At 42.9% G+C, this 27,800-nt stretch overlaps 1 protein-coding gene across 4 annotated transcripts in view; it reads right to left on the bottom strand.

Moving 5' to 3' along the window:
- Positions 1 to 27,800, bottom strand: part of Patj (PATJ, crumbs cell polarity complex component) — a 304,077-nt gene that overhangs the window by 99,735 nt on the left and 176,542 nt on the right. For all 4 annotated transcript variants that reach the window (XM_087660182.1, NM_080398.1, XM_087660184.1 and 1 more), the window contains 1 exon segment: positions 12,376 to 12,467. In XM_087660182.1, the coding sequence (XP_087516308.1) occupies positions 12,376 to 12,467 (92 nt within the window).

Raw genomic sequence — 27,800 nt, 5'->3', positions numbered from 1 at the left:
TAGCATTTACTTATTCAGCTGTTATCCAAGGCACTAAGCTTAATGATTTCATTCTAATGGCTCTGCCCTTCTTTCTTCTCATCCCAGGGTCCTATCCTAATCCACTTATATCAGTTGCTCACATTATGATAAGACAGTCCCTGTTGGTTCTCTTGATCTGTACCTGAATTAATCCAAGTGATTCCCCTCTCACTAGGACCAGATTAAGTTAAAGACTTACCTTCACCTATGCTGTTCTGCTTACTATATAAGCACCTGTTCACATGTCTTAACTTTTAACTGCATGGCTTTACAAAGGATGTATACAGTAGGTATTTATACTTTTAGAAAGCCCTGTGAGCTTATTAGAATACTTTTTGAGAGAGGGAAAGTAAAAATAGACATCAAATGTGTTAGGATGGGTATATTGATAAAACACTATCATTTCTTATGGGTCAATATGAGATCGCGTTCTCTAATTAGTATGTTTATTTCTTTTAAAAGTAAATGTGTGGTCTCTCCTATAATTTGTAGAAAATCTTGAGCTTACTCCTAAATGGCCAAAACAATCTTGATAAAGAACAGCATTGAGGGTTTCCCCTTTTCATATATCAAAAATTACCACAAAGACACAATAGTCACTAACAGAAGAGGATGAGGAGCCCAGAAATGAATCCCTGTGTATGTGACTGAAAGACTCTCAAGGACAGCAAAGACACTCAATGCAGGAAATGATCTCTCTCTAACAAACGGTGCTGGAGAACCCTGACAGTCATGTGCACAGAACAACACTGGGTCCTTTCTTTGTATCCTATGTCAAAATTAACTGAGAATAGACCAAAGACTTAAATATGGAGCCAATACAGTAAAACATCTTTGGGAGAAAACATAGAGGGGAAGTTCTGCAACACTGAATACTGAATTGCTACATGGTAAAGCAGAGGAATGAGACTACATCAACATTATTGTTTTTATCCAATGCAACCCAAAAAGTGAAAAGGTGAGAAAAAATATTTGTAAATCATCAATCTGATAAATGCCAGTGTCTAGAATCTGTACCCTCCCACAACTCAGAAGCAATAGCAAAACAAACAACCTGCTTGAACAAATGGACAATAAATGCAGTGCTGGCTAGTTTCATGTCAAGTTGACACAGCTAGAGTCATTAAAAAGAGGAAACTGTAATTGAGAAAATGTCTTCATAAGATTGGGCTGTACATCATTTTCTTAATTAGAGACTGATGGGGGAGGGTCCAGCCCATTATGGGCGGTGCCACCCTGGGCTGGTGGTCCTGGGCTCTATGAGAGTGCAGTGTGAGCAGATCAGTAAGAACACTCCTCCATAGCCTCTGCCTCGGTTCCTGCCACCAGGTTTCTGCCCTGCTTCAGCTCCTGTCCTGATTCCCTGGAGTGATAAATGTGATGTGGAAGTGTTAGTCAAATAACCCTCTCCTCCCCAAGCTGCTTTAGGTCATGGTGTTTGATCACAGCAATAGTTACCCCACTTGAGACAGATGTGAACAGTTCTCCAAAGAAGATATAAATGGCCATGATAAGAGGTGCTCAGCCTACTGATCACTAGAGAATGCAAATTGAGATTGCAAGTTGTCCCCTCAAACTCACTAGGGTAAAAACAAGACAGAAAATAAACTGGAAAAGGTGGGAAGGCATTGGAATCTTCATGAATTATTGTTGGGCTGGAAAATGGTGAGTCTGATACAGAAAACAAAATGATTGTTCCCCCAAACAAGACAGAAGAGTGGGGTGACTCAGCAGTTGCATTTGTAGGGCCACATCTAAGAGACATGAGGCCTCAAGAAGGTACTGCACACCTATGCTCACAGATGCATTGTTTGCAATAGTTAAAAGGGAGAAAGTAAATATAGCACATTCATATAGTAGAACACCGCTAGTCTCCAAAAGGAAATTCTGATACACGGTACAATGTGGATGAACCCTGAAATCTATGACAAACTAAATAAGCCAGGTGTGCAGGTCACCTTCTACAAGATTCTGCTTACACAAGAATCCTATACAGTCAAATTCACACAAACTCAAGCTCATATTCACTGTTAACTTGATGGGAAGTAGAATTACCATGAAGCACACCTCGGGGTGTGTCTATGAGTGTGTGTTCAGATAGGATCGACCAAAAGAGGAGAACTGCCATGAATGTAGTCTCAAATGCAATAGAATGGACAGAGTGAGCTGATGCTCGGCCTGCTGAGAGTGGATGTTGTGACCATCAACATCAGCTGCCATGTCCTCCCTGCCATGATGGACTGCACCTGCACACAATATACACCTTTTTCTCTAACTTGCCGTCATCAGGTATTTTGTAACAGCAACTAGAAGAGTAACAACTAGCACACAGTTTCAGTTTTAGAAGACAGAAATATTCCAAAGATGGATGATGATAGCTGTACAGGAATATGATGTTTTCAATGTCCACAAACTGCTTAGGATGGTAAGGAGTGCCAGTTCAGTGTTATATGTGTGTGATCACAACTTAAAAGCATTAACAAGAAAAAGTACAGTGCAAGTGTGACAGGTAATGTTTGATCCGTTTAGAATAACACTGCTAATCACTGAGCCCGAACTCTACCTGCTGCCAGCAAAATAACACTGTATCAAGAGCAGAAGTTATGGCCTGAACCGCACAGCAGGTTCCTGTCCATTTATCTGCAACACTGTCTAATAAAATTACAATCCAGTTGGTGCCCAGCATCTCACCCAGCTTTACACAGATCTCATATATGTTGAATACATAAGGACCATAGAATGCAACTAAAGAAGTCTGAATGTTACTCTTTGACTGTACTAAATACAGTGATAGGAAACCTTTCTAATCGGAAAAAAATTAATAAACTTTACAGTTGCTGCACTAACTGGGACCTGACACTTAAATTCACATTCAGCCATGAAAACTCAACGTCATTGACACAGAAGTATCATGTACAACAAAGCAAGTCATTACAGCTCTGTGGGAACAAAATTCATTTCTGAAAACATTCCAGAACACCAGATAGCATCTCATTCACAGCAGGAAGAAGAAACCACCCAAGACAGCTGAGGATATCAAGCTAAAACTTCCAAACTCACTGAGGGGTGTAGGTATTAACCTGGCATTTTGACCCATGGTTCCTAAAACTGTCCCCAGAGAGTTCTCAAAAGTTTTTACAGGATACACAGGAAAAGGGAGTTCAAACAACTGGCAGGGCAGTCAACTAAGGGATGAAGCTAAGGGATGTGTTGGATACCTTAGCCTAGACAGTTTATCACAGAGATTCTCTCTGAACGCACAGAGCATAGCCTTACTCTCTCCAGGCTGAATCCAGGCTGGGAAAACCCACATGTTAAAATACCTAGCCCTGACCACAAGCCGAGTACTGGGAGATGATCCTGCCCACCAGGAAACAACACTGACAAATCCTCCTTGACGACCATTGCAATCTCATGGCAAGCCAGCGACATTAACTGGGAGTGAAAGTAGTCACAGGAGATCCTCAGTGGTCGAAGATCTCGTCTCATGTTTGAAGGGTAACAGATCCAGAAATCCAGGCTAAACACTACTTGTCATAAGGAAGCACACAAGGAATCACGTGGTCCTCGGGGTCTCCTCAGATTCCTCTGCCTTCACGGCCTCCTGGGTCGGTCATTAGTGATGAAATGAACTTGGAGGAACTTAAGCAAAGCAGACTGTCTTGAGGGACACTGGGATCTCACACAATAAACAGAAAGGCCATAGGACCAGGTGTATAACAGCCAGGAACTAAGGGACCTCTACGGGGGAAAAAAAAGCTGTAAGCAGGATGATGTGACAACCTCGGGGGACAAAAGCCACCCATCTAAGAGGCTTCCCATTGCCAGCTTTCTGCCTAAGGCAGCACGTGCCTAAGTGTAGGTCACATGAACACCCACTCTCCACACGTCAACACACTGAGAGGTAACGTCCCTCCAGCCTTTATGGGAAAACAGGCATCTAGATTTACTGGGTCTTTGTTTTGCCTTGTTTGTTTATTTTAATTGCTCCCCAAGTGTGTGTGGAACGAACAGGACACAGTTTCTTCTTCTTCATCCAACTCTGTTTAATAGCTATTATTTAAGTTTTTACCACAGCTCCCTCCGTGTTCTGGGTGACTATGCTCCACTCAGCTACACTCACGGCCCCAGAGTCTAAAGTCACCTGAAAGCAAAGCTGATCACGCTCTCCTGAGTGATCTCATGAATAGGTGTTATGAACACCAAGGGTAGGCACGGACAAACACAGTCATACTTCCTGCAAGCTGACACCCACCAGCACTGTCAAGGAGTGGGGTTGGCAAAGGCAAAAGGAAATGGTTTCCAAAGACACTTTATGAATTATTCAGGGAAGGTGGAGGCTGGACTGTAGCCCAGCAGCACAATGTGAAGTTCTGGGTTCCATCTTCAGCACCATATTAAAGAGGAGAAGAAGGAACGGAGAGGAAAGATGGAGTTAGCTCAGTCCCAACATGTAAATAATTTGCTTAAATAATTCATGTGATTCATGTTCAGGAATGGTGCTGGGAGGCATTTGGTTATTTTACTGTTACAGATATGCCAAAGGAAAGACAATTCCAGAAATGCATGTCATCATGACCGGATTAAGTGTCCAACTAATGTGATCGTATCAATGACTTCGACAAAAAACCAAAACGTAAATAATCTTAACCTCAACTTATTCCGAAAATCGTCTAATTTATAAATCAAAACTACCAAAAAACCCAGTAAGTTTAAAATATGTAACAAGGGTGTTGAGATGCCCTGCTGGTGAGAGTACTTGTCACCAAAGAACCCACTTAAAGGAAGTAGAAAACAGATTCAAGCTGTTTGCCGACAACATACATGCACTGTGGTGTGTGCATGCCCATATTCTCAATACACACATCATGCACACATATAAACAAACACATATGTACTAAGACAATAAATAATAAATACAAAATTTTAAGGACATTTAAGAAGTAGTTATTTCTGTACAGGAAAGATAGACTGGAAGAAATTACATAAGAGTTCTTGAGAACATTGTAGAAGACACTCACAAGTCCACCATATTGGCCAACAAGAGAGAAACAGTCTGGGAGGCACCACTGTCTCTGCTGTCTTCTTACTCTGACCTGAGGTGGACGTCAGCACTAATGTCAGGCCTTGTCCTCAAAATTCTCCACTGTATATGCCATGAATGATATTATTCACTGTGTTTTTAAAGACAGCCTCTTAAAGGATTTGAAATTACATGTGCATGCACGTACACACACACACACACACACACACACACACACACACACACACCCCTCTCAATGTTCATATGCACTGACTAACACCCAGCCTTTGACTTCTGTACAAACTTGCTTCCTTGTGCTTTGGGTCTCAGCTAAGCATCTCTTCCCATGGTTCCTTCCCAAAGGCCCAGAAGGCTACAAAGTGAGAGGTTTTTTGACTTTGAGATTGGCTCTGCCTCAAGAGGACTATGATATTCATATGAATTTCAAGCCAATATCATCTTTCAGGAATATGTGCAGGCCACACAATTGTGAATTGCCCAAACAAGACCTATGTCCAGTGGATACACAAGGTGGCTCCCTTGGTGAATTAGCTTTTATTTCGTAGGGCCTGGCCGCTAGCACTAAATCTTCCCAAGGCTTTCAGTTTCACTTGCCTCCTTTAGCCCCAGAAGCTTTACACAGTACACATTTTCCACACGCAATTACAGAATGGAGACTGAGTTCTTATACTTGACATTTAATTCTTGATAGTCAGGGACGACATGACAGGCGCTATAGGCAAGATCATTAGTCTCCTTGGCTCCCTCACATCACACACAGCTACTCACTCTATTCATTCCAGCATGAGCATAGCCTGCTCTGTGTAAGCTGGCTTGGTTGTGTCGAGGGGAAGCACACAAAATGGACCAAGAGCCTAGATTGTGATATGCATTCAGATGAACGGTGAGTAACAACAAACCAAAGGCTGCATGCTTTTGATTCAATATGATCACACACACACACACACACACACACACACACACACACACACACACACACACTATGGTAGTTATATAAATTATGGATACTTACACACAGCAACTCAGACCCCAGGAAATAACAGGTCAATTAACATGAATGAATACATGTGTTAAGGGAACAGGACGAAGATGTCATCAATACAGACTAAGGGACCCAGCTAACTGAAACACGACACCTAGCACATTTTAACAGCTCCCCCTCCCCAAGTGTTAATCATACTCCAAAAACCTGTGGCCAGTTCTAATGTTTATTTCAAAGGTCAATAAATTAGAAAAGAGACACCAAGGTATAAAAGCTCATAACTTCTGTATAATGGAAAGCTTTCAAAAATTAGTAATTTCAACTAAGGCGGAAATGTTTCCAAATAGAAGCATCAACTATAAAAAATTTAGTATATATAAATGCAGTTTCAAATAAGATAACCCCGTTCAAGTGCTATGTGGTTTAATCATGTCACTGAGATGACTCGAGTTAACCTGCTGAAATTTCATAAACTAACCTTTAGTTCTCCCAGAATCAGGTTCCCAAATGAGCCAAATCTGGTTTCTTATTGTCTGAGAGCGGCAGTACAAGCGAGTGATGGACAGACAGCCATGAGCATAAAACGCTGGCCAGGATCACGATGTACAGCCTCTGTGGATAGATGGACGCTAACCTCCTGTGCCACCACATGGTACACATAGGTGCAAACCTGGTACAACTCTACCACTGATGTTCCAGAGGCCAGGACAGATGACAGACACAAGGATATGACAGAGCTCTAGCCAGTAGAGCTCTGATAGTAGTTACCCAAGTAAAACTAAAATATTTCACTGACATTGGAATTCACTGTATTAGATGTTTCTCTGCACACTCCTTATTAAAGGTATTGTACTCCTTATTAATAATAATGGGCAAACCATACTTAAAAAATAAGCTAAGAATGGGGATTTGATCCCTTTAGTAACAGTTCCAGGAAGTAACTTTACATATTGTTCCTTTTCCTGGTGCTTTTTCTTTATGATGTAATGAGAGATTCTTACAGGACAAATTTGCTTTGTGTAACAGCATCACAGCTGGGGCAGCACAAGAAGTGCTTGTCAGCAAGCCTGACCCACATGGTGGAGGGAACTGACTCTCACAGGTTGTTTTCTGATTTCTACACCCTTGCTGTAGAAAATGAACCACCTGTATGCCCACAATATACATGCACAATACACACAGACTCAGACAGACACACATACACACACACAGACACACACAGACACAAATATACACGCACACAGACACACATACAAACACACACAGACACACATACACACAGGCACAAATACACACACACAGAGGCACAAATACACACACACACACACACAGGCACACCATCCTAAAATTAAACAGAACATAGAGGAGAGTGCATTTTTTAGCATCTCCTTTATAACTTCTTTTAGGCCCTTTCTCTCACCCTTCCTAACCTTTCCAGCCACATTCACTGATGTTCCCATATTGGCAGACACTGTCAAGCCCACAGGTAACCATGCCTATTTATACCAGGAAACTGACTAAGCTCACACAGATGTGTGAAAACAGCTGGGTTCCAAGTCCTGGGATGCTGGACCCAAGGTTTCTACTAATTTTTAGCCAGGTTCTGGGTGGGAAGGGGGACCCTGTATCTAGGTAAGCATTCTCAGGGGGAATAGCTCCTTCCATTTGGACAAGTAAAGGCTTAATTCATTGTCTGCACATAAAATATCAAATATATATCAAATCAGGTCAATAAAGACTGGCTGTCAGCACTACACACATCTCTTCTGATTCATTTTCCTGTAACTTTAAAAAAGTGGATATGACAAAAAGTATATAGAATCGCTCCTACAATTTTCTTCTTTCTATAGGCCTATCCTTTTGTGTGTCTTCCCTGCCCCTCAACTTTGGGCAGTGTTGAAACTAAAACCAGCAATCTCTATAAACACACTGGGCAAGCTCTCAACTACTGAACTACCCTGCCAATCCATTTTTATTTATTTAGAAAAATTGAGAAATCTTTCAGATTTTCTGATCTGGGAAAATTGTAAGAAGCTGAACTTAGACACAAAGAATTTTCAATTATATACATATATTTAAATCCACATAAAATAAATGACTTACTATGATTTGAACTTTGGAAAAGAACCTAGAACTGCTCTATGGTAGCTAAAAAGGAATTAATTCAATAACATTTTCTAAATGACCAACAGATCCTGGGAATTATAATATAATTTAATGACCTCCTATAACAGTACATGCTATGGTCTGAATATTTGTGTCTCCAAACTCATATGCTGAAACTTAATCACCGAGGCAGCAGTGTTAGTTAGGGGCCTTCTGGGAGAGATCTGCTCATGGAGGCAGGGCTCTCTTGGGATTCTTGCTCTTATAAAACAGGAATAAGAAACTCCTTGGCCATGTAAAGAACTAGTAAGAGACAGGAAGCAGACCCTCACCGTTCACCAAACTCACTGGCACCTTGACCTCAACCATCAGGAAGGAAGAAGTAAATCTCTGGAGTTGCAAGACACCAAGTTTTATAGTATTTATTTTAATAACAGCCTCAAAGGAACAGGACAGTTCCTCATTGGATCAAACCTTTTCAATGTACATTGATAACTTATAAGGTACTTAATATCACTTAGCAAATAAATGCTCAGCATCCTCCTCAATGTTACATACATCATTAACTCAGTGCACATTCTTATGAGTCATTCTGCTCTAAAAAAACAAAACAAAAGAAAATCAACCAACCAACCAACCAATCAACCAACCAACTAACCAACTAACCAATCAACCAACTAACCAACCAACCAACCAACAACCAACCAACCAACCAACCAACCAACAAACCAACCAACCAACCAACAACCAACCCTGGAAACTATCAGGAAACTGAGCTGGCAGGTCTTTTCTATGGAGATACACAGCTCTGTCTCTTATGGTCAACTTCACATCGCTCCAAGCTTCCTTTACAGGAGGAGGAAGGTTTTGACTTCCAAATACTTTCCTGCATGAAATGATTTCCTTTGACCCATGCTCCATTTTCTTTCTGCTACTTTAAAGCAGAAGGCCAAGAACTGGCAATCAATGCTCTGCTGATGCCGAAAGGAATGGCACTGTTGGTAACAGCACTTGTCACTGCGGCCAATGCCACGCACTAAATAAAGAGAGCCACGTGCGTTTGTTTGCTGCTAGAATGAAATACAAATGCAAACACATATGTAATACCAAGGCTGAGTAGCTTATTAAGAAAAGACATTTGTTCAGCTCAGGGCTTTCTTTTCAATTGAAAAATGTTTTTTTCATACAATATATTTTGATTATGTTTTCCTTTTCCTCAATTATTCCCTACATATCCAAATTAATGTACTTTTCCTCTCTCTTAAAAAACAAACAAATGCAAAAACCAAGAAATGCCACCCCCCCAATAGAAAATCAACATAAATAAGCAGAAGATGAAAAGACAAAAAGTCTTGAAACAAAGCAAAGTTCTAGAAAAACACATTGAGCACATTGTGTGTTGGCTAAGTTCTCCCGGGCATGGGTCTGCCCTGCTGTCATCAATACACTCAATGATACTCTTGTAGAGACACTGATTTTTCCTCTGCCAGCGGGTATCAATTGCAAATGGCTTCTTGGTTAGGGGATGGGAGCACATGTCCCTTTTCTCTTCTCAGTGCTGGGACCCCATTTGGCTTGAACCTGTACAGACAGGTCCTGTGCATGCTGCCCGTCACTCTGAGTTCATTCGTGCATCAGTCTTGCTGGATCTAGAAGACACCGTTTCCTTGGAATCATCCATCCCCTGGCTCTACAGTCTTTCTGACTCTTCAGAGGATCCCTGAGACATGGATCCCTGAGTCTTGACGGTGTTTGAAGAACACATCACATTTATCAGAGGGTGCTCCAAAGTCTCGCACTCTGCATATTGCCTAGTTGGTGGGTCTTTATGTTAGTTCCTACCTATTGCGAGAAGTAGCTTCTCTGATGAGGGCTAGCTCATGCTTTTAAAGGCTGAACATCCAAGCAGCATTGTGCAAGCTGTGGTGAGGGCCTGAAAATGGTGAAATCACTGACAGTTTGTAGGAAAGGGAGAGGCGACATGGAAAAACAGGAAGCCAGAGAGTGATCCGGGGAGCAGGCCCATTGTTGTCTTCTATGTTTCAAATCTTGGTGGTGCTGAGGATGGACTCACGCATGGGAGGCAAGTGTTCAGAATGGACGGACCTGAGAGCCCCGTGCCCGGGAAGCAATGGTTCTACCAAGTCCATCCCAAGGGTATCTTTATCTTATAAAAAATTTAAATGTATTTTGAGTGTGTACATGTGAATGCAGGTACCCAAGGAGACCAGAGTGACACCAGATTTTCCTGGAGCTGAAATCATAGCCAGTGATAAGTGGGTGTGGGAACAAAATTCTGGTCCTCTGGAAGGGCAGTGCCCAAGTCATCTCTCAAGCAGGAAGCTATATTTTTATAAGGACACAGTTTCAAGAAAACTAACTCACAATCCAAGACAAGTGCCTTAATCTAAGAGCAGTACCTAGTGACTGGCCAACCTTAAGCCCCTCTTTTTCAGTGGTCCTTGTTTTTACATGACCACGTTGGAAACCAAACCTTTCAATATACGAACACATGAACAGTCTTTAAGTCCAAACCTGCGACCTGTGTGGATTTCTTTCAAAGGACAGTTTAGCCTTTTCAGTGAATGATCTTGCTTCAAGTCTGCTCAAGTTATCATCAGCAAACTCTCATTTTGAAGCACTGACAACTGCCACAGCAGAGAGACCCCAAAGAAAGCATTGCTGAGCAAGCCTCAGGAGGGAGCTCAATACACAGACACACAAGAAGATCTCCCTGTTTGGAAGCCAGAACAAAGGAAGAAAGAGATGTTATGTGAGAGCAAAGGATGATGCTGATTAATGATGGAAGACTGTATCAGGAGCAAATGCAAGGTAAGACATAAAGGTGGCGTGGAAGGATATTCAGATGGGCCACTGTCCAACCTGGGAACAAAACTACCCTCGGGGGGCCAGTGGTCCCACCAATGGGGAGGTCTCCTGGATGGTAATTAGCAAGAAAGGGAAAATAACAATCATTTTCACCCTAAAAAGGCAGTGAACGTCTTTCAGACCTTACCCTGTGCTGCTCATCATGCTGGCTGTTTTATTCGTTCTATAGTACTGGGGATGAAACCCAGGGCCTTCAGTATTCTAGATGGGTGCTTTACCACTGAGCTGGTTCCCCAGTCCTTATTGGTTACTTTCAAAAGTGTATTTGTACCATGTACACACCAGGTGTCCACTGAAATCAGGAAGAGGCATCGGAATCCCTGGACCGATGCTTGGTGCTGCAAGTACAGGTGCTGTAAGCCACCACATGGGTGCTTGGAATTGAATCTGAGTCCTTTGCAAGATCAGCCAGTGCTCTTAAGTATTGATTCATCTTTGCAGCCCATCATTAAAAAAAAAATGAAGCAAAACAATGAAGGAGATGAGGTGTCCATTTTAAAAATGGTAGCCCATGGGGAAAAGATACCCAGAAATATTTAACAAACACGGTTACTTACACTACCTACAAATTATTCAGACTTTAATATAATTCCAGTTAAAGAGTTGAGGCTTAAGCTCAACTCTTGCTGATTTAGAAAACTAGTGATGGACAGACTCCCACCTCTCACCGACAAGCACTGTAGGGCCTCAGGCAGTCAGCTGGTGAGGTGGGCAGAGTGTGGAATCCCAAACACTGCAGAGCTGGCTGACCGGGGCTCCATCCTCTCTAGTCCTGTTCTTCTTAACAACAACATCTCAAGCAGCTCAGCTGGCCTCCAGCTCTCCATGTACACAAGTATGACCTTGAACTTCTGACCCTCAACCCCTGCCAATAGCTTGGATAATAGGCACACACTGGTATTGGGGATGAAGCCAGGATCTAGCACATCCTGGCAAGAACTCTACCAGTTTGATACACGTACAGCCTTCACCAGCACCCCTACACTTTTCTGGGTTTTCTAAATGTTGGTTCTTTCATAAAGACAATAATTGATCAATAAATACCAACCCATGGTAACAGTAGTGAGTGGCCTCCAGTACATCTGTACAGATGTAAGCACGAAGATACTTTTAAAAGTTGAAATACAGATAATAGGAGGCTCAACCACCAATTTCGTCTTGTGAAACATGAAAACAAGAAAAAGCCTAGAGTAAAAACAGTCCAGTTTTCTTAGAGCGACAGAAAGTGTAGTTTTAGAATATAGTGTTAGACAAAGCTAAAATACAATACTAATGCCAACAATGGTCTCTGAAGAGGAGACTGTATTTAGAAAACCAGGCCTATTTCCCTTACCTAATGAAAACCAGTTTGACCCTGGTCGGGGCAGTCTTAATAATGGCAGATGCATTCTGATGACTTCTTCCATAAAGGATCTGATTGTTTATCTGTTTGGGAAAAAATAAGAAATCCTTGTAAAAATACAGCTCATATATTCACACAATGAATAAATATATAATAAAGGTATCTATGTATACACTTTAAATTAAGCAATGTCTTCACTTTTATGCATGTATACAATCATTAGTGGTAAAAGTCTCAATATTCTTTGTACTAGAGATTAACAAGGTAATTCTAAGCAACTATAAAGTCTCCTAAATTCAGCTGTGGCCACAGTTAACCAAGGACTAAATTCCTTAACCCTGTTGCTAAACTTTACAAGAATAGTAGCTGAGCTTAATGCAAAGTTTTATGACAGATATTTCATTTTCTATGGCTTTCCCAGATTCCTAAAGAATGTAGAAAACAGACCAAACTATAGTATATACAGAGCTCTGGAGGGCCTATTAAACATGGTACTGCATGTATGTCATGGTTATTACACAGAATAAATTTTGTTACCACAGGTGATAAATATTGTATACTTATTTAAGTTGAATTTTAGACCAAGTAATTAGAGAGGACATCTTACTGTAGACAACTGTTCATGTCCAAAATATACTAAAATTATAATGTGATTGGTACTGGGAATTGGTTCTAATGCTGTGAATTAATCTGGCCCCCAAAATCAGGAATCTGTGTGTCCAAATGCTGAAGGTCCTTATGCCCAGTTGGTTTTTGATTGATCAATAAAGAGCCAACAGCCAATGGTTGGGCAGGTAGATTGAGGTGGGACCTTTAGATTTGTGTGAGATAGAAACTGGGAGGAAGGGAGGAGAAATCACCATGTCTTGGAAGGAGAGGGATCAGATTTAGAGCTGCAGAAAGAAAATCATCTGAAATGTAGGTGAGAAGGAATGTGGACCCTGGAAGGACTGCCTAGAAGCATCTTGGGCAGCAAAGACTAGGGGCCCACCCGGAAGGAGTCAGGGCAACAAAGATAAAATATAGAAATAGAGGGTGTTAAGCCAGGAGTACCAGAGGAAAAGTATGCTAGCCTTGGGGAAGATTAGAACTGCTCAGCCTTTGAGCTAGTCAAGGCAGCGGGTGTGTGTGTGTGTGTGTGTGTGTGTGTGTGTGTGTGTGTGTGCGTGCCTTTCTTTCATTCACAAATCCAGAGAGCTCTTAGGTGGGTGGGTGAGTGCGTGCGTGTGTGCGTGCAGCCTATCTTACTGCTACAGACTGGAGTCACCTAAATATGATAGAACAGTAGGTCTAAACTGTTTTCATTGCAGATCCTCCCACTGATACATTATGATAATGACTATAATTATTCTTACACCTTCCGTATAACTGTAGTCTCCCCATCTGTCTGAGAAGTAAGTATGACCTGCATTGCCATGTTCTCCCTGTGACAGTGGCTCTGATAACTTCTACTGTCTTATGGTTGGTACAGTATAGTCAACGACAGATACTCAAACGGATGAGTCTCTTGAAATTGGTGCTTAACCCATCTGCCCTGATGTCTCTGTAACGATGAATCTTACAACACAATTGACAGATCTTTGAAAACAATTGTTTCATTGCAGTGGTTACAGTGAGAAAGGAGGAGGAAACAAACACTTCAAATGTGAAATACTTTATTTTTTTATCTTTATTTTTTTGTCTTAAAGGAAGCCAGACCACCCCTGTGTCTAGGGCTCTCTGGCTACGGCTATCTGGAGGCTGCTTTGCCCTGCCTCTTATTCTGTCTGGTTTTTGTTTGTTTGGTTGGTTTTTTGTTTGTTTTCTTTTGTTCTCCACCAAGATCATTAGTCTCAGAGAAATGCACAGATTCCCACACTCCCAGTTATCTGTGACTCGCTTCCCTAACATCTAGAGGAATTTTAAAAAGCTGCTCCAAAGCTGACCTGAGAACTGTAAGAAGAAAAGCTGTTACTGTTCATGGATGGTGTGCTTGAAGCCCGAAGGAATTCTCCCTTCAGATAGTCAAACACTCTTCTGCTGTTAAACTTCAGTAGTCTTGCACTTAATACTGTGCTCATAGCCCAGGTTTCCAATACTATCATACTAATACATATGTACAAATACTTCATGATTTTCTTTTTCATACACACAAACACATAGAGAGACAGACAGACACACTGTTTCCTTCTGTTCCCCTTTCACTTTCCCATTTTTCCTTCTTGGTGCTGGAGATTAAAGGCCCTTTCATGTACTAAATATGTACTGCTTGGCACACAGTAAGACACCAACCTAAACAATATCTTCTCTAATTGGGTCAGCAGGCGAAGGTCTACGAGTGATGTGAAAGGCTCTGACAGGCCAGTGCCATGGCTGCTGTGCCAGTAACTGTGGCCTTGACTGTGGTGGCCGCTGCTCACTGCCAAAGTTTAGGAAGAGCTACACAGTGGAAAACGGACACAGAGCAAACAACCCAAGACACAGCTGAGGCCGACTTTACTAGATTAAATCTAGAAGGAAGACTGAGACTTCTAGAAGGAAGACTGAGACTTCTAGACAAAAAGCCAAAACCAAAACCTACCAAAGAGGCTACAACAAAGCCTTCTTTCTGGCTTTAAAAGTGATGTAACCAGGGACCAGTAAGATGGCCTAGTGAGCACTTGCAGCCAAACCTGGAGATGTGAGTTTGATACCCTCGTGTGGAAAGTGGGAACAGACTCCCACAGCTGTTCTTTAACCTCCAAACACGTGTGCACGTGCATGCACGGTCTCTCTCTCCCTCCCCACACTCTCTCTCCTTCTTCATCCCTCTCTCCCTCCTCCTTCCCCATCCCCCACCTCTGTACACACACACACACACACACACGCACACACACACACACACACATACACAAACACACACATTACACACACACACACACACACACACACTCATCTGCAAACAATCTGTGTGGAATCACTGAGTATTAATCAATGGGACTGGTATCATTAAGACATGATTGGAAGTTCATACCTATAACCCCAACACTAGCAAGAGGCGGTGGCTGGAGGGTTGTGAGTTTGAAGGAGAGAGAGTCTCTCTGCTATGTGAGGGTACAGCAGTGAGGAAGCTGTCTGCTGACCAGGAAGGAGGCTTCATGAGAGTCTAGCACTGTGATTTTAGACTTCCCAGCCTAATAAACTGTGAGGAATATGTGTGTGTGGCACCTCAGCCACCTTGGCATTTGTTATAGACACCCAAAGTGACAAAGGCAATTCCCTGAACTAATTTCTGTTCTTGGAAACTAATTATTTCCACTGATGCAATTTCTTGTCATTCTAAATACCTACATTAATGCAGTCTGTTGGACTTTGCCTTGGCACACACAAAGAAGAAAGAGGAAGCAGACTTCTGTAGACAGGAGATTCCTATTTGATATTATTATCAACATTATAATTATTGTGCTGGGGTTTGAACCTAGGACCTCACACATGCCAAATTGGTACTCACCCATTCAGTCATATTCCCAGCAAAACCTTTCTCTGTCTACCTCCTTGCCTGCCCACCCACCCACCTACCTACCTACCCACCTACCTACCTACCCACCTACCTACCCACCTATCATCTAGTGATTTATTTAGGGACAAGGCCTCACTATGTAGCTTAGTCTGGCTCGGCCAGTGTGGTGCTCCTGCCTCAAGCCCTGAGCACTGAGATTAGAGATGCTCATCACCACCTGCCCAGTGCCAGCTATGTGCCGGCCTAGCCATTCTGGTTTTCTGAGTTGCTTTTGGGTTCCTCTTCTTATCACCAACAACTGGGACTTCTGTGTCTCTACAGATAATAATTTCTGTCTTAGCTCTTTCTAGGTCCTAGAAAAAGCCACAACAGGCTTATCTGTGTGAGTTAATTTTCTCCCCGGCTCTGAAACTCAAAACCCATTTAGGAACAAATTATAGCAACTCTGGATTCCAAGGCCCCATACAACAGCCATGTCTTCATTTCCCAAGATGATGAGTTATACTGCAGGTTTCCAGGCTACCTGCTTTCCCCTCAGGGTCTGCCTTCTGCCTCCGTAGTGAGAAAGAACAAACCCTCAGTATGAGGGCAATCCTGACCTGGGTGGGATAATTGGCTGCAGTATTTGTAGTTTGCAGCCAAAGCAGAATTGGGGTTAATCCAGTACAGATTCAGCAAGAATAAATGGATATAAATCCTTTCCTACACCACATAAACTTTTACTTTAAAGGTCCTTAATGAGATTTGTTTTAATCAAATTAATTATGCAAAAATATTAAAGAGATAAGCTTTTAACTACTCTTAATTTCCCACAGTTCATCTGAACAGGAATATAAATTTATGCTGAAAAGCAGCTCAATTAAATCTACTCAAATGACATAGCAAATTGAAAGTAAAAGTTAATTAACTTAAGCTAGGGTTGAAAATATTAATTATACAAATTAAAATTTAGTTTAAGTAACAGATTTGCTCAAGGTTTGAACGCTGTCATAATTTATTACACTCAACCTCCCATGCTTTCTTTTTTAAAGCAAAATGGCACATTATACAAACTGTAAACTATTATTAGAGAGCTGAACTGAACTCACAATACATGAGTCCTGATAATAAAATCAGAGTCCTTCCCCCATCTGTACTTGGAAGCACTTCTGAATGTCATATTTTAAAGCATTAGAATCAATATGTTCACTTTTAAAATAACCTTTACTGAATATAAACTACATGGAAAAAATCAACACATTCTATTTATAACCATCAATCCTTTTATATTTTTTGGGTTGCCGATCAAACCCAGTACCTGGAATATGCTAGGCAAGTGCTCAATTACCAAAGAACATTCCAGATCTTTTCAACTTTATTTTGAGATAAGGTCTCAATAAATTGCCTCAGATTACAGGTATATGCTACCACACCCAGCTGCCAGTTAACTCTTGACTATATCTGTCAGTACAGCTATACTTTTAATCAAGAAAAAGTAGGAAGACGGTTATGGTGACAATGAAAACTATCTCTGCAAGGAGGACTGAGGAAGGTGATGTGTGTTGCTGTGTGGTCATGGTAATCCAGCAGCGCTGCGTGGAAAACACAGCCGACATCACGGAACCGCGTGTATGATAAATGTGCCAGTGTGAGTTTAAAGAGCTGGCGCTAACGGTTGGGCTCTGTGGTGACAGTTTTCTGTATCAGTATTTAAAAACATTTTTTATCACATTTTATTTATTTTGTGTGTACACACACATATGTGCAGTCTGTCCTAACATGAGTATGAAGGCTTTAACGTAGCCCTCTCCCTCCACTATGGGCTCTGGGGATTGATTTGGGTCATCGTTTTTGTGTTTAGTGCTTTCCCACTGACCATCTGCGTGATGGTGTCTGCCTGTGAGGCCGGGGAAGCTTGGGAGCATGGGGAGGATGATGCGCAAGGGCTGGAAGTTAGTCTGGGCTACTGCAACATCAGTGTACAAAACACGACTTTGCAATAACCAGCGTAAACTATAGAAAAATAATCACATTCATGTTTTTCTTAAAGGAAAGAAAAAGAAGAAAAGGCAAGAAGATGGGTGTGTGTCCTGTTTCCTCATACAGCAGAAAGGAGGGGATAAGTACACAGTGTAGTCTACCTCTTAACAAGAACTGCTATTAATTCTAGAGAAAAACTGTTTTCCCAGAAGTGTTTGAGGGTATGTGTCTTTTTGTGTTTGCATATGTTCATGTGCACTTGTGTGGGTGAGTACATGTGGTGGCCAGAGGGCTACTTGAATTGTCTTTTCTTGAAGAAAACACTGTCTATCTTGTGTTTAATGATCTTGTTACTATTTGTGTGCATGTGGTATGTGTGCGCGCACGTGTGTGTGTGTGTGTGCGTGTGTGTGTTCGTGCTACTGGTGCCAGAACCATTGACACCTTTGGAGCTGGAGTTACAGGTAGTTGTGATCTGTGTGATATGTTTACTGGGAACCTAACTTTTGTTCTCCCAGAAGAGCAAGCACTCATTCTTGATCTGTCTATCCAGCTCCACACCTTGTTTTTAGAGAAAGGTCTTTCACTAGGACCTTGGGTCTCTCAGTAAGCTAGGCTGCCTGGCCCATGAGTCCAGGGACCTATCCTCTCCGAACCAGAATTATGAGGGCTTGTCATCTCAACTGACATTTTACATAGTATGGAGGATCAAACATGGGTCCTCATGTTTGTGCAGCAAGCATTTTACCAACTGAGCTATCTCTCTGGCCCAGGCATAACTCTTAATGGTATTCTTAGCCAGATAAGCAAATTGAACTTAGATGCTTAGAGACCTGGGATTCCTTTACCAAGATTATCGAGCCAGGTGTGGTAGCATAAGCAAGTGATCTCTGTGAGTTCAAGGCCCGGCCTGTCAGAGGTGCACAGTGACACCTGACGCAAAACAACCAAAGCAACAAGGCAGATAAAGAGTATAAGGGGAAGACGTCCTACCATAGCAATGCTTGCCCTAGGGGTTCCTTCTTTCTCCCAATAGTTGACATGATTAGCAATCTACCCCGATTCGCAGTTACCGTATTTCCCTCTTGTGTTAAAAACACGTATGTGTCCCTTTGCAGACAGAAAACAACTCAATCACCAAGATTCTCCTAACTCATCACCTTAGAGTTCAGTTTCTCTCATTTTAGAAGTGTTCCAATCTTATCATACTGTGCGCATGGTGTGTGTCTGTGTGTGTGGTCCCCAGCACAGGTACACATATGTACCACAAGGTGTGGTTCCCAGCACAGGTACACATGTGTATCACGTGTGGAGAGCAGAGCACAACTTGCTGGAGTAGATTCTCTCCTCCCACCTTGGATTCTGGGGATTAAACTGAGGTCAGAAGGCATGCACAACAGGCTCTTTCCCCTCCGAGACACCTCAGTGGCCCCAGTCTCTCACTTCAACACTCACCCTATTAAAAAACTGTCCTGAGAAGCATGATGCCATCATTTGCACCTAAGAACATGTAGCACAGACTTCATATGGTCTAGCACTGCCCCTTAGCCAGGCCATGAGAGAGGCTGACCCGTGTTGGTGTAACGAGGACACGGAGACTCACACACTCGGTGTCTTAGAAGGTAGTTTAAGGTATGTAGTGATGCTGCCAGGATGCAGGCTCAAGTCTCCAGATCGCACAGCCTTGAGTAAGTCATGTAACAAGAATGCTCACTGAGCGTCAGGGAACTCCCTAGGCTTCTCTCCATCCTTAATGGAATCAGTCGCCCACCTCCTATCCCTAAACGACTCCCAATCTCTGTAAACACTTCTCATTCTGTTCCCTGCATGGCGAAGGTAGGCGACATTGAAAGCACTAACCACTCATTCACCCTCACTCCTGTTCCTGTAACTGTAGTTACCCAGCACAACCCAAAAAGTACAAGGTCAAAGGGGGACTGACTGGGAAGAGTAAGGAAATCAGCAGGAGGGGACTAGAGAGCGCAACGGGGGAAATTACTATATCATTTAGGATATGCAATAAACCTAATAATTAATAATTAATAATAAGAGATCCTCTTCAGAGGATAGCACTATTTGCATACTTCCTTATGTTAATGTGTACCCTATACATACTCAATTTACTAGGTTGGTTAAAGTCTGGTAGTACAGAAGCTTACTAGTATAAAAGGTAGGACTAGTATTCCTTACATACAGTGGCCACCCATAACCCCAGATGTAGTTTTGTTTTCTATGGCTTCAGATTAAATGTGATCTGAAGATATTTGATGAAAACCTCTAGGAAGAACTCCTACTTCACAAAACCAGGTGCTTTGGCAGCTGCTGGTGGTGGTCTATCCCTTCAATCTCACCACTCGGGAGGCAGAGGCAGGAGCATCTCTGAGTTTGAGGCCAGCCTGGTCTACAGAGCAAGTTCCAGGACAGCCAGGGCTACACAGAGAAACAGATCTTGAAAAACAAAGCAAAACAAAGATTTTGAAAGTTGCGTACAAAGTTTGTCATTTTCACACAGATCATGTCTTTGTAGAGCCCGCCTCTCCCCAGAGGCGGGTGTCACCCTCCAAGCCATTCCCTCTCCACTTTTCCACCTCACAGTTCACTATCTGGGCTCTGCATCAATCCTGCCCCAACCCATGGCTGCGAACCTGGCTTTTGTGCACTGCACACACCTGCCCCCAACTACTCCGCTATCAGGCCAAGTTCTCTCAGGCAGAAACACTTTAATAACTGCTGCCGTTAAACATGCTGTTGACTCAGATGTCCAAAGGAGAGTCAAAATGCCCCATGTAGGGAAAAACAAAATAAGGCATTTGCGTAGAAAACTTGTTTGTGAAACTATTACTAGAGTACTTTTGTCTAATTGTTATATGTCATGAGTTACTGTTAATATTGCACTCTGCTTAGTTTATAAACCCAACTACGCCATGGGTATACATGTGTAGAGGGCAAATGTAGTATGAACTGGGTATTGGGGTTTATGCCTGTAATCTCAGGTCATGAGGCTAACAGGACAACTGATCTAAAATTGAAGCCATCCTGAGCGAGAGTGAGAACTTGTCTAAAAACAAAACAAAACAAAACAAAAATAAAGCAAAATAACGATGATAATGTCGGTATGAAAGGTCTGAACTGCACAAGGTTTCAAGCTCTCTGAGGAGTCTTTGAGGACGCCCTGGGGTGGGGGGTCAGACAGCATGGTTAGCGAAGTGTAACTGCCCATTGTGTAAATGAGGAAAGAACACAGATGGATGTTCGCCTTTCAGAACGACCTCAGTGAGTATTTTCCCAGGCTGCACCTCATGTAACCACTAAGATAGCCAAGGAGGAACATGCAGAACAGAGGAGGGGTGGAAGAACAGAGCACGGTCACCCCCAGTCACGTGGCGGACACTGAGAGGAACTGCAGAAGCCAGGGGTGAGGGAGTGCAGCTTCCAAATGACACCGGATCCGTTTTCCTCATGATCAGCCTCTCCCAGCCCTGATACTTGATTTTACTGCTAACTTGGCTGGATTTAGTCACCTAGGAGACACATCTGAGAGGTTATTTCCAGTTAGCCATAATTGGGGAGCAAAGATTCATTCTGCACGTCTGGAACCATCCCACAGGTAGGGTCCTGGACTGGAAAAAGGTGGGGCAGTGGGTTTGAAAAGATAACCGGAGCACAAGAAGCCATCTCTCTGCTTTCTGATTGTGGGGACACGGGACCAGCCACCTCACCTTCCTCCTAATGTCCCTGACATGAAGGATTATATCCATTTAAACCACAAACACAAACAGCCCTTCCTCGAGTTGCTAGTCTGTCATAGCAATGAGAGAAATAACTAATACATCTTCATTTTAACTTTGTTTCGTCTCTAAGGTCTTAAGATAATTTGGCTCGCGGCAGAGAGCTCAGAGCTTCTGTAAGAGCAGTATGGAGACCACAGCAGTAAGAAATAAATGATTGTTATTCCTTCCAGAGAGTGGCTAGAGTAGAGACTTGAGCCGGACTATTTCAGTGACATAAAGACAGTAAGGTGCAGGTAAATAATTCAAAATTCCTCCCATAACAGGCTGCAGTCAGAAACTGAACTGGCAAAAATAGAACTAAAGATTTCACAGCTGGAAGCCCAGTCAGAAAGAATCAGGACACTCAACCCAAACTAGGCTTTAACAATAGTTTCTGTGCCTGAAAAGAAACCCCGACTCTATAGCCAAAATGAGGGCAAGGTTTTCAATTATGAGGTCCAGAAGCTCACATGCTGTGCACAGACAAGACTGCCTTCTGTGCTTCCTAACAGCACGATTTTACCAATTACAGTCTTCTCTTAATGAACCTAGAGTGCTTATTACATTTGAGGAAGATGAGTCATATAATATGTAATTGCCATGTGGGAAACTGAGGCAGGATAGAAAAGCGGAGCATAGGAAGGAGCCTTTTACTTGAGCCTGGTTGAGTCTCTTCTCAGCAAAGAGTCCGGAGCTTTGACACAACTCACTAATTTGGTGTAAAAAGTTCATACAGAGGCCAGGTGTGATGGTTCACACCTTCAATCTCAGCGCTAGGGAGGCAGAGGCAGGGGGATCTCTGAGTTTGAAGGTCGCCTGGTTTACATAGAAAAGCCCAGGATAGTGAAGGTTACACACCCAGTCTAAAGGGAAAAAAAAGATTGATATGTAGAGACAATATTCCCATCTTACAGAAGTATTTAAAACAATAATGTTGCAATAACAACTGACCGTGCTTACGGCCTAAGTGCTTGGGACCTTAGCATTTAACCTTTTCTCCCCTCAACTCAAATAATACAAACGAACGAGATTATAAACTTTGTTTATAGTCAAAGCTTGTCTTAATTAAGTATTCTTTGACTTGTCAAAATAAATTTAAAGGGGTGGCGGTATTTCTCAGAAACTCTTTAAACAAAGAAAGTAGCTTCAGAAGCCACAAACATAGTATATGCGGCTAATGCTAAGTTAAGCATGACATTGTGAAGTTCATACCCATGCCCTTGGTACGAGTGGGCTGTTTTCTAAGAGGCACTCTCTCTCCCTTATTGTACATTAAAATTTTACTTACTTATTTTTATTATCTTTAATGTTTTTTAACAGTTCGGTTGTTATCCCCTTCCCGTTCTGCCCTCTGACAGTTCCTCATCCCATCCTTTCCCCTCTACCCCTACCTCCCCCATCTCCAAGAGGATGTCCCCACCTCCCCAGCGCTCCCATACTCTGCCAGGCCTCCCCATTCCCTGGGGCTTCAAGTCTCTCTAGGGTTAGGTGTATCTTCTCTCAGTGAGCCCAGACTGGGCAGTCCTCTGCTGTATGTGTGTCGGGGGCCTCAGACCAGCTAGTGTATGGTTGGTGGCTCATAGTGTGTCTCTCTGTGTAATCTGGGTGACTGTATGCATGTTTGCCTGTGTGTGCATGGAGGGCTGGAACTGACTTCAGGAGTCTTTCTACAGTATTCACAGAGGCAGGGCTGTCAACTGAACAATACAGCTAGTCTTGCTGGCTAGCTTGCTCTAGTGATCCTATCTCTGCCAACTGAATGCTGGAGTTAGAGGAAGGCCACCAAGCCCAACCAGGAATTACATGGGTGTTGGGGATCTGACCTTCAGCCCTCATGACAAACATTTTACCCATGGAGCCATCGGCCCAGCCCTAAATAAACAGGTTTGCTCCAAAATGACTCATCCTGAAATACTTTCCTGCAGGGGAGTCAAGAATCTCACTCTTATCTGAGTGGTGTTCTCTAAAAGAAGTCAGGTGGCTACAGGCCACAGCCGTGTCTGTTACTCCAATAAGAAACTCTATTAGATATAGTAACCTGTTCCGAATTAACTGCATCTACCTACACCTGATACATTTCTCATTGTTATGAAAAATACTGAACTATGAAAAAATACTCTGAAAAAAGCAACTTAAAGGTGAAAGGGTTTACACTGGCTGACAGCATCCATTCTGGGGGGAAGATATGGGAGCAGGAGTAGGAGGCTCTCCCACTCAGGAAAGCAGGTGAGCTATAAAGCCTCAAGGCCCACCCCAGTGACCCACTTCTTCTGGAAAAGGTCTACTTTTAAGACAGGGTCTTTCCTTGTAGCCTTGGCTGTCCAGAAACACTCTGTGTAAAACAGGCTGAACTAAAACTCAGAGATCTGCCTGCCTCTGCCTCCCAAGGCATGTGGCACCATGCCAAGATGAGGCCCCACTTCTTAAAGGTTCCACAGCCTTCCCAAATCATGCCATTCACTGGGGACCAATTGTTCAAATAAGTGAACTTAGGGAGGACACTTCACATTCAAACTATAACCCCCAAATTATAATTATAATTTAATCCAAAATTATTTAAGACTCCAGTGTTAGTCAGAGAAGCTTGCTGATTCTGCCTATCCCTGGCCCAGACCGCTTGCTTGCAGAGCTGACAGTACAGTTAACTCTCTACGGTTGCTGTGAGCTGACTGAAGATGGATATAAAAACTAAGCAAGTCTGGCAGGCATTAAGGCTCAGTATCTGCACAGTTCCCTGGTCCCTTTATAATGACATGTCCTTCCTTCATACTCAGAGATCCATCTACCTCTGACAGTATCAGGAAATAGACAGTGAACTCACATGGCTACGGTCACAATGCTGTGGCAACCAGGGTCCATCCCCTGTGAGGCTTTTAGGCCACAAACAGATTATTTTTAGGAGTACAGAATGGGATGACTTTACCTTGGTATGTGTGAAAGTCATAGTTAGGACCTACTCATACTCATTTATGTCAGCTTTGGTCACTCCTTTTTAGCAGAGCTTTAGCTATTAAAGCCAAATATAACTGTTTGCTGAGACAGGGTCTTACTTTACAGTCCTTGCAGGCCTGGAACTCATTTTGTAGACCAGGTTGGCTTTGAACTCATAGAGATCTGCCTACTTCTGCCCGCTGAGTGCTAGGATTAAAGACACGTGTCATGACAGCTGGCCAAATATGTAATATAATCATATCTAAGGTGTCAAAATTGTTATGCTGTCACACTTCAAAGTAATTGCCATAGTAAACACACACACACACACACACACACACACAAACACACAAACAAAACAAAACAAAATGAAAAAGAGCAACCTGGTCAATCAATTCTGCATGACTAAAGTATTCCTCTATCGAAATATCATGGAGAAACCATAATTTATTTCAATTTTGAAATCCTTTGCTCTTTCTATGGCTCAGACCACTCTTTCTATACCAGGAGGTTTCAGTAATGAAGAACCTTAGGGAAAAGTCATTTCATCCAAAACTTCTTGATAAATATACCTGGGTATCTCGGTGTCAATATCATGAGCTTCTGAGTGTAAAGGAAGAGATTTTATCCCATGGATGCACAAAACCTAGTGACTTACTTACTAGCTTCCAAGCCACATTCCGAATCATACTAAGCTTTCCAAAATATTCCAACTATACTTTGCTGGCAAGGAGCGGAGAGAGAATGGGACCGCAAGGACAGCTAGGGAAGACTGCACGAGCAGTGGGGAGCACCCGGCTCAATTCCCTCACACCTATGGGTTTTTCACAGGAGACTATCATGAGACTAGATCTGAACTTATCCCAGACTATGTCTCTATCCATCTACAGCAGGAGGTACTCAGGGCTTTTCTTTTCCATTGTGCACGCAGTGGACAGGATTCAGTGTAGGCGCTCCTGCAGGTGCCTGGCTCAGGGAGCACCTCACACAGCAGCCTAATGCACTGTGCCTGCTTCCACTGTTCTGCTTCTGCTTTAACCTGACACATCATTCAGACTCCCTGCACAGCACCACTAGCCCCGTCTGCCCACACTTGCACTGTAGGGAAGGTTATAAATAAATCCTATATTCATATGACAGCACCAGGCCCCAGCCTGCACACTTTCTGGTCTAATTGCTCTGGGAAAGCCAGTGCTCTGGAGTAAGCCTCATTCTGTGTACATGGTAATTATATGCTAATGCCTTTTGAAATTAATTCAGTAACCCCCACACTAGAATCAAAAGGAAGGGTAAAGGAGCTGAGATTTAATCACACTGTCTTCTGGGAGCTCAACAGAAACTTTCTTTTACCCATGAACTGCGCCATCAACCCACAGAACTCAATGACTGCTACGACAATACAGCTGTGCACCACCCATGCTGTGGAGCCCGTAGGCTCCAAATCTGTCCCATGCAGGGCCCTGGGAGAGAAGCAGAGTTTCTGACTTAAAAGGAGACAGGCTAGGTTTTTGGTAATTCTTTCACTTCTTAGCTCGACTTCGGAGCGTTAAGCAGTGAATCAACTCTAAGTCATAGGAGGCAGAGAACCACAGAGGAATGTAACCGTCACAATGAAGCAAGCAGCAGAACTGTGACAGTAAGCTGGACACACACCTGTGCCCGATCTACGGTTGAGGCCATAAACATAGCATATTTGAGGTGGGAGTGAGCAAACACCCCGGTTCACTCCATTTCTTAAAAGGCCATCCGCACAATGCAGGGTCCAAACCATCTAATGGTCTGCAGTGTCCATGTCATGCAGGCTCCTGACTCTCCTGGTGTACATCACTAAATTGATTTCCTATTCTCAGCAAGCAAGCGCATTCCAACTCCTCACATATTAAAGAGAAACGACTTCATTTTTTCCCGTGAGCTATAAAAAGAAACCAGGGAATATTTATCCACAGGAAGTTATTTTCTGTCATCCTTGACCTAAAGTCAAACTGTTCCAAGAGAAGGTGAACTACAACTGCTGGACGTGTGCTAAGGCAGCACACGAGATGACCTAAGGAGTAAGCATTATTGTTCTGAGACAACGTCAGAGGTTCTAGTGTCAATCTAAACTAAAAAGACAGAGATACACAAAAATCAGAGTTTTGACGCTCTCAGCTAAAGCAGGCCAGAGACTTAGCCTACCATTTTCTGTCATCAACTTCCCCAACCTGCCCTGAGGTTGATGCAGTCAACCACTGCGCTGTCCAGCACTGCATTGCTAGCTTTGTGAGAGCAGGACCCAGTGCATGCAGTGCCTGCTCGGAGGGAGCCTGATTTTAGGGTCTGACACAAGCAATGCCAACTATGAACCTAAAGAGGCTGAGAGCAAAGCAGAGAAATGTACTAACAGGAACAGAGCCGTAATGTGAGCAAATGGTGGGTCTCACAGTGATCAAGACAAAAGGAATTCCGTCAGTTCAGGGAGTCCATAAAAACAAACTTGGGCCTTGGACTTATTCTTAGGTGTTTCAGGAAGATGTTTGCTAAGTGATTTGAAAAAGCTGAGGCTGAGGAGAGATGGCATGTTGACAGTGAAGTCTGTGCCCCAACGTACTTTTGGCACTTGGTAGACACTGGAGCATCTTTGGGGAAGGGGAAAGAGAGTTGACATGGCTCCATTTGAACCTACTTGGTCCCTGTGCTGTGACTGAACTATGTGGCTGGATATAACGAAAGGACCAGATCCAGAAGGCTGGAGGAAGGAAGAGGAGAAGTACAAGGCAAATGCTACCATCGTTTTCTGCCTGATGCTGGGCAAACATCTGAGGTTTCTATGCATGAAGGAGGAAGTAGGATCAGTTAGCAGTCAGCTCTTTGCTAACCTTAGGATGACATCATGAAACACTTGGACCCTTGAGTCTCTATCCTTTGTTTCGGCAGAGTCAATCCTGTAATTTTCTAGTGGATCAGTGTGCTAGGTTCATCTATGGTTGAACATCTTGTCTCTGACTTCCAATCCTGAGTTTTGTTCAACAAGGGACAGAATCAAGGATCGTGAGCATGCTCACAAGTGCTCTCTCACTGAGCTACACCTGCACTCCAATGATGTTTATTCTTCTTTTAAAATGTGTGTACAAAAGTTTCACCTACATGCATGTTCATACCATGTAAATGCCTGGTGCCCATGGAAGCTGGAAGAAGATGTCAGAGTTACAGTTATGAGCCACCATGTATGTGCTGGGAAATCAAATCTGGAAGAGCAGCCAGTGTTCCCAACTACTGAGCATCTCCCCAGCCCCGAGAGC

Source organism: Rattus norvegicus, chromosome 5 (genome assembly GCF_021556685.1).
Source record: "Rattus norvegicus strain SHRSP/BbbUtx chromosome 5, alternate assembly SHRSP_T2T, whole genome shotgun sequence".
In the NCBI taxonomy this organism is placed as follows: Eukaryota; Metazoa; Chordata; class Mammalia; order Rodentia; family Muridae; genus Rattus; species Rattus norvegicus.
This window is presented reverse-complemented; position numbering and strand designations above follow the sequence as displayed.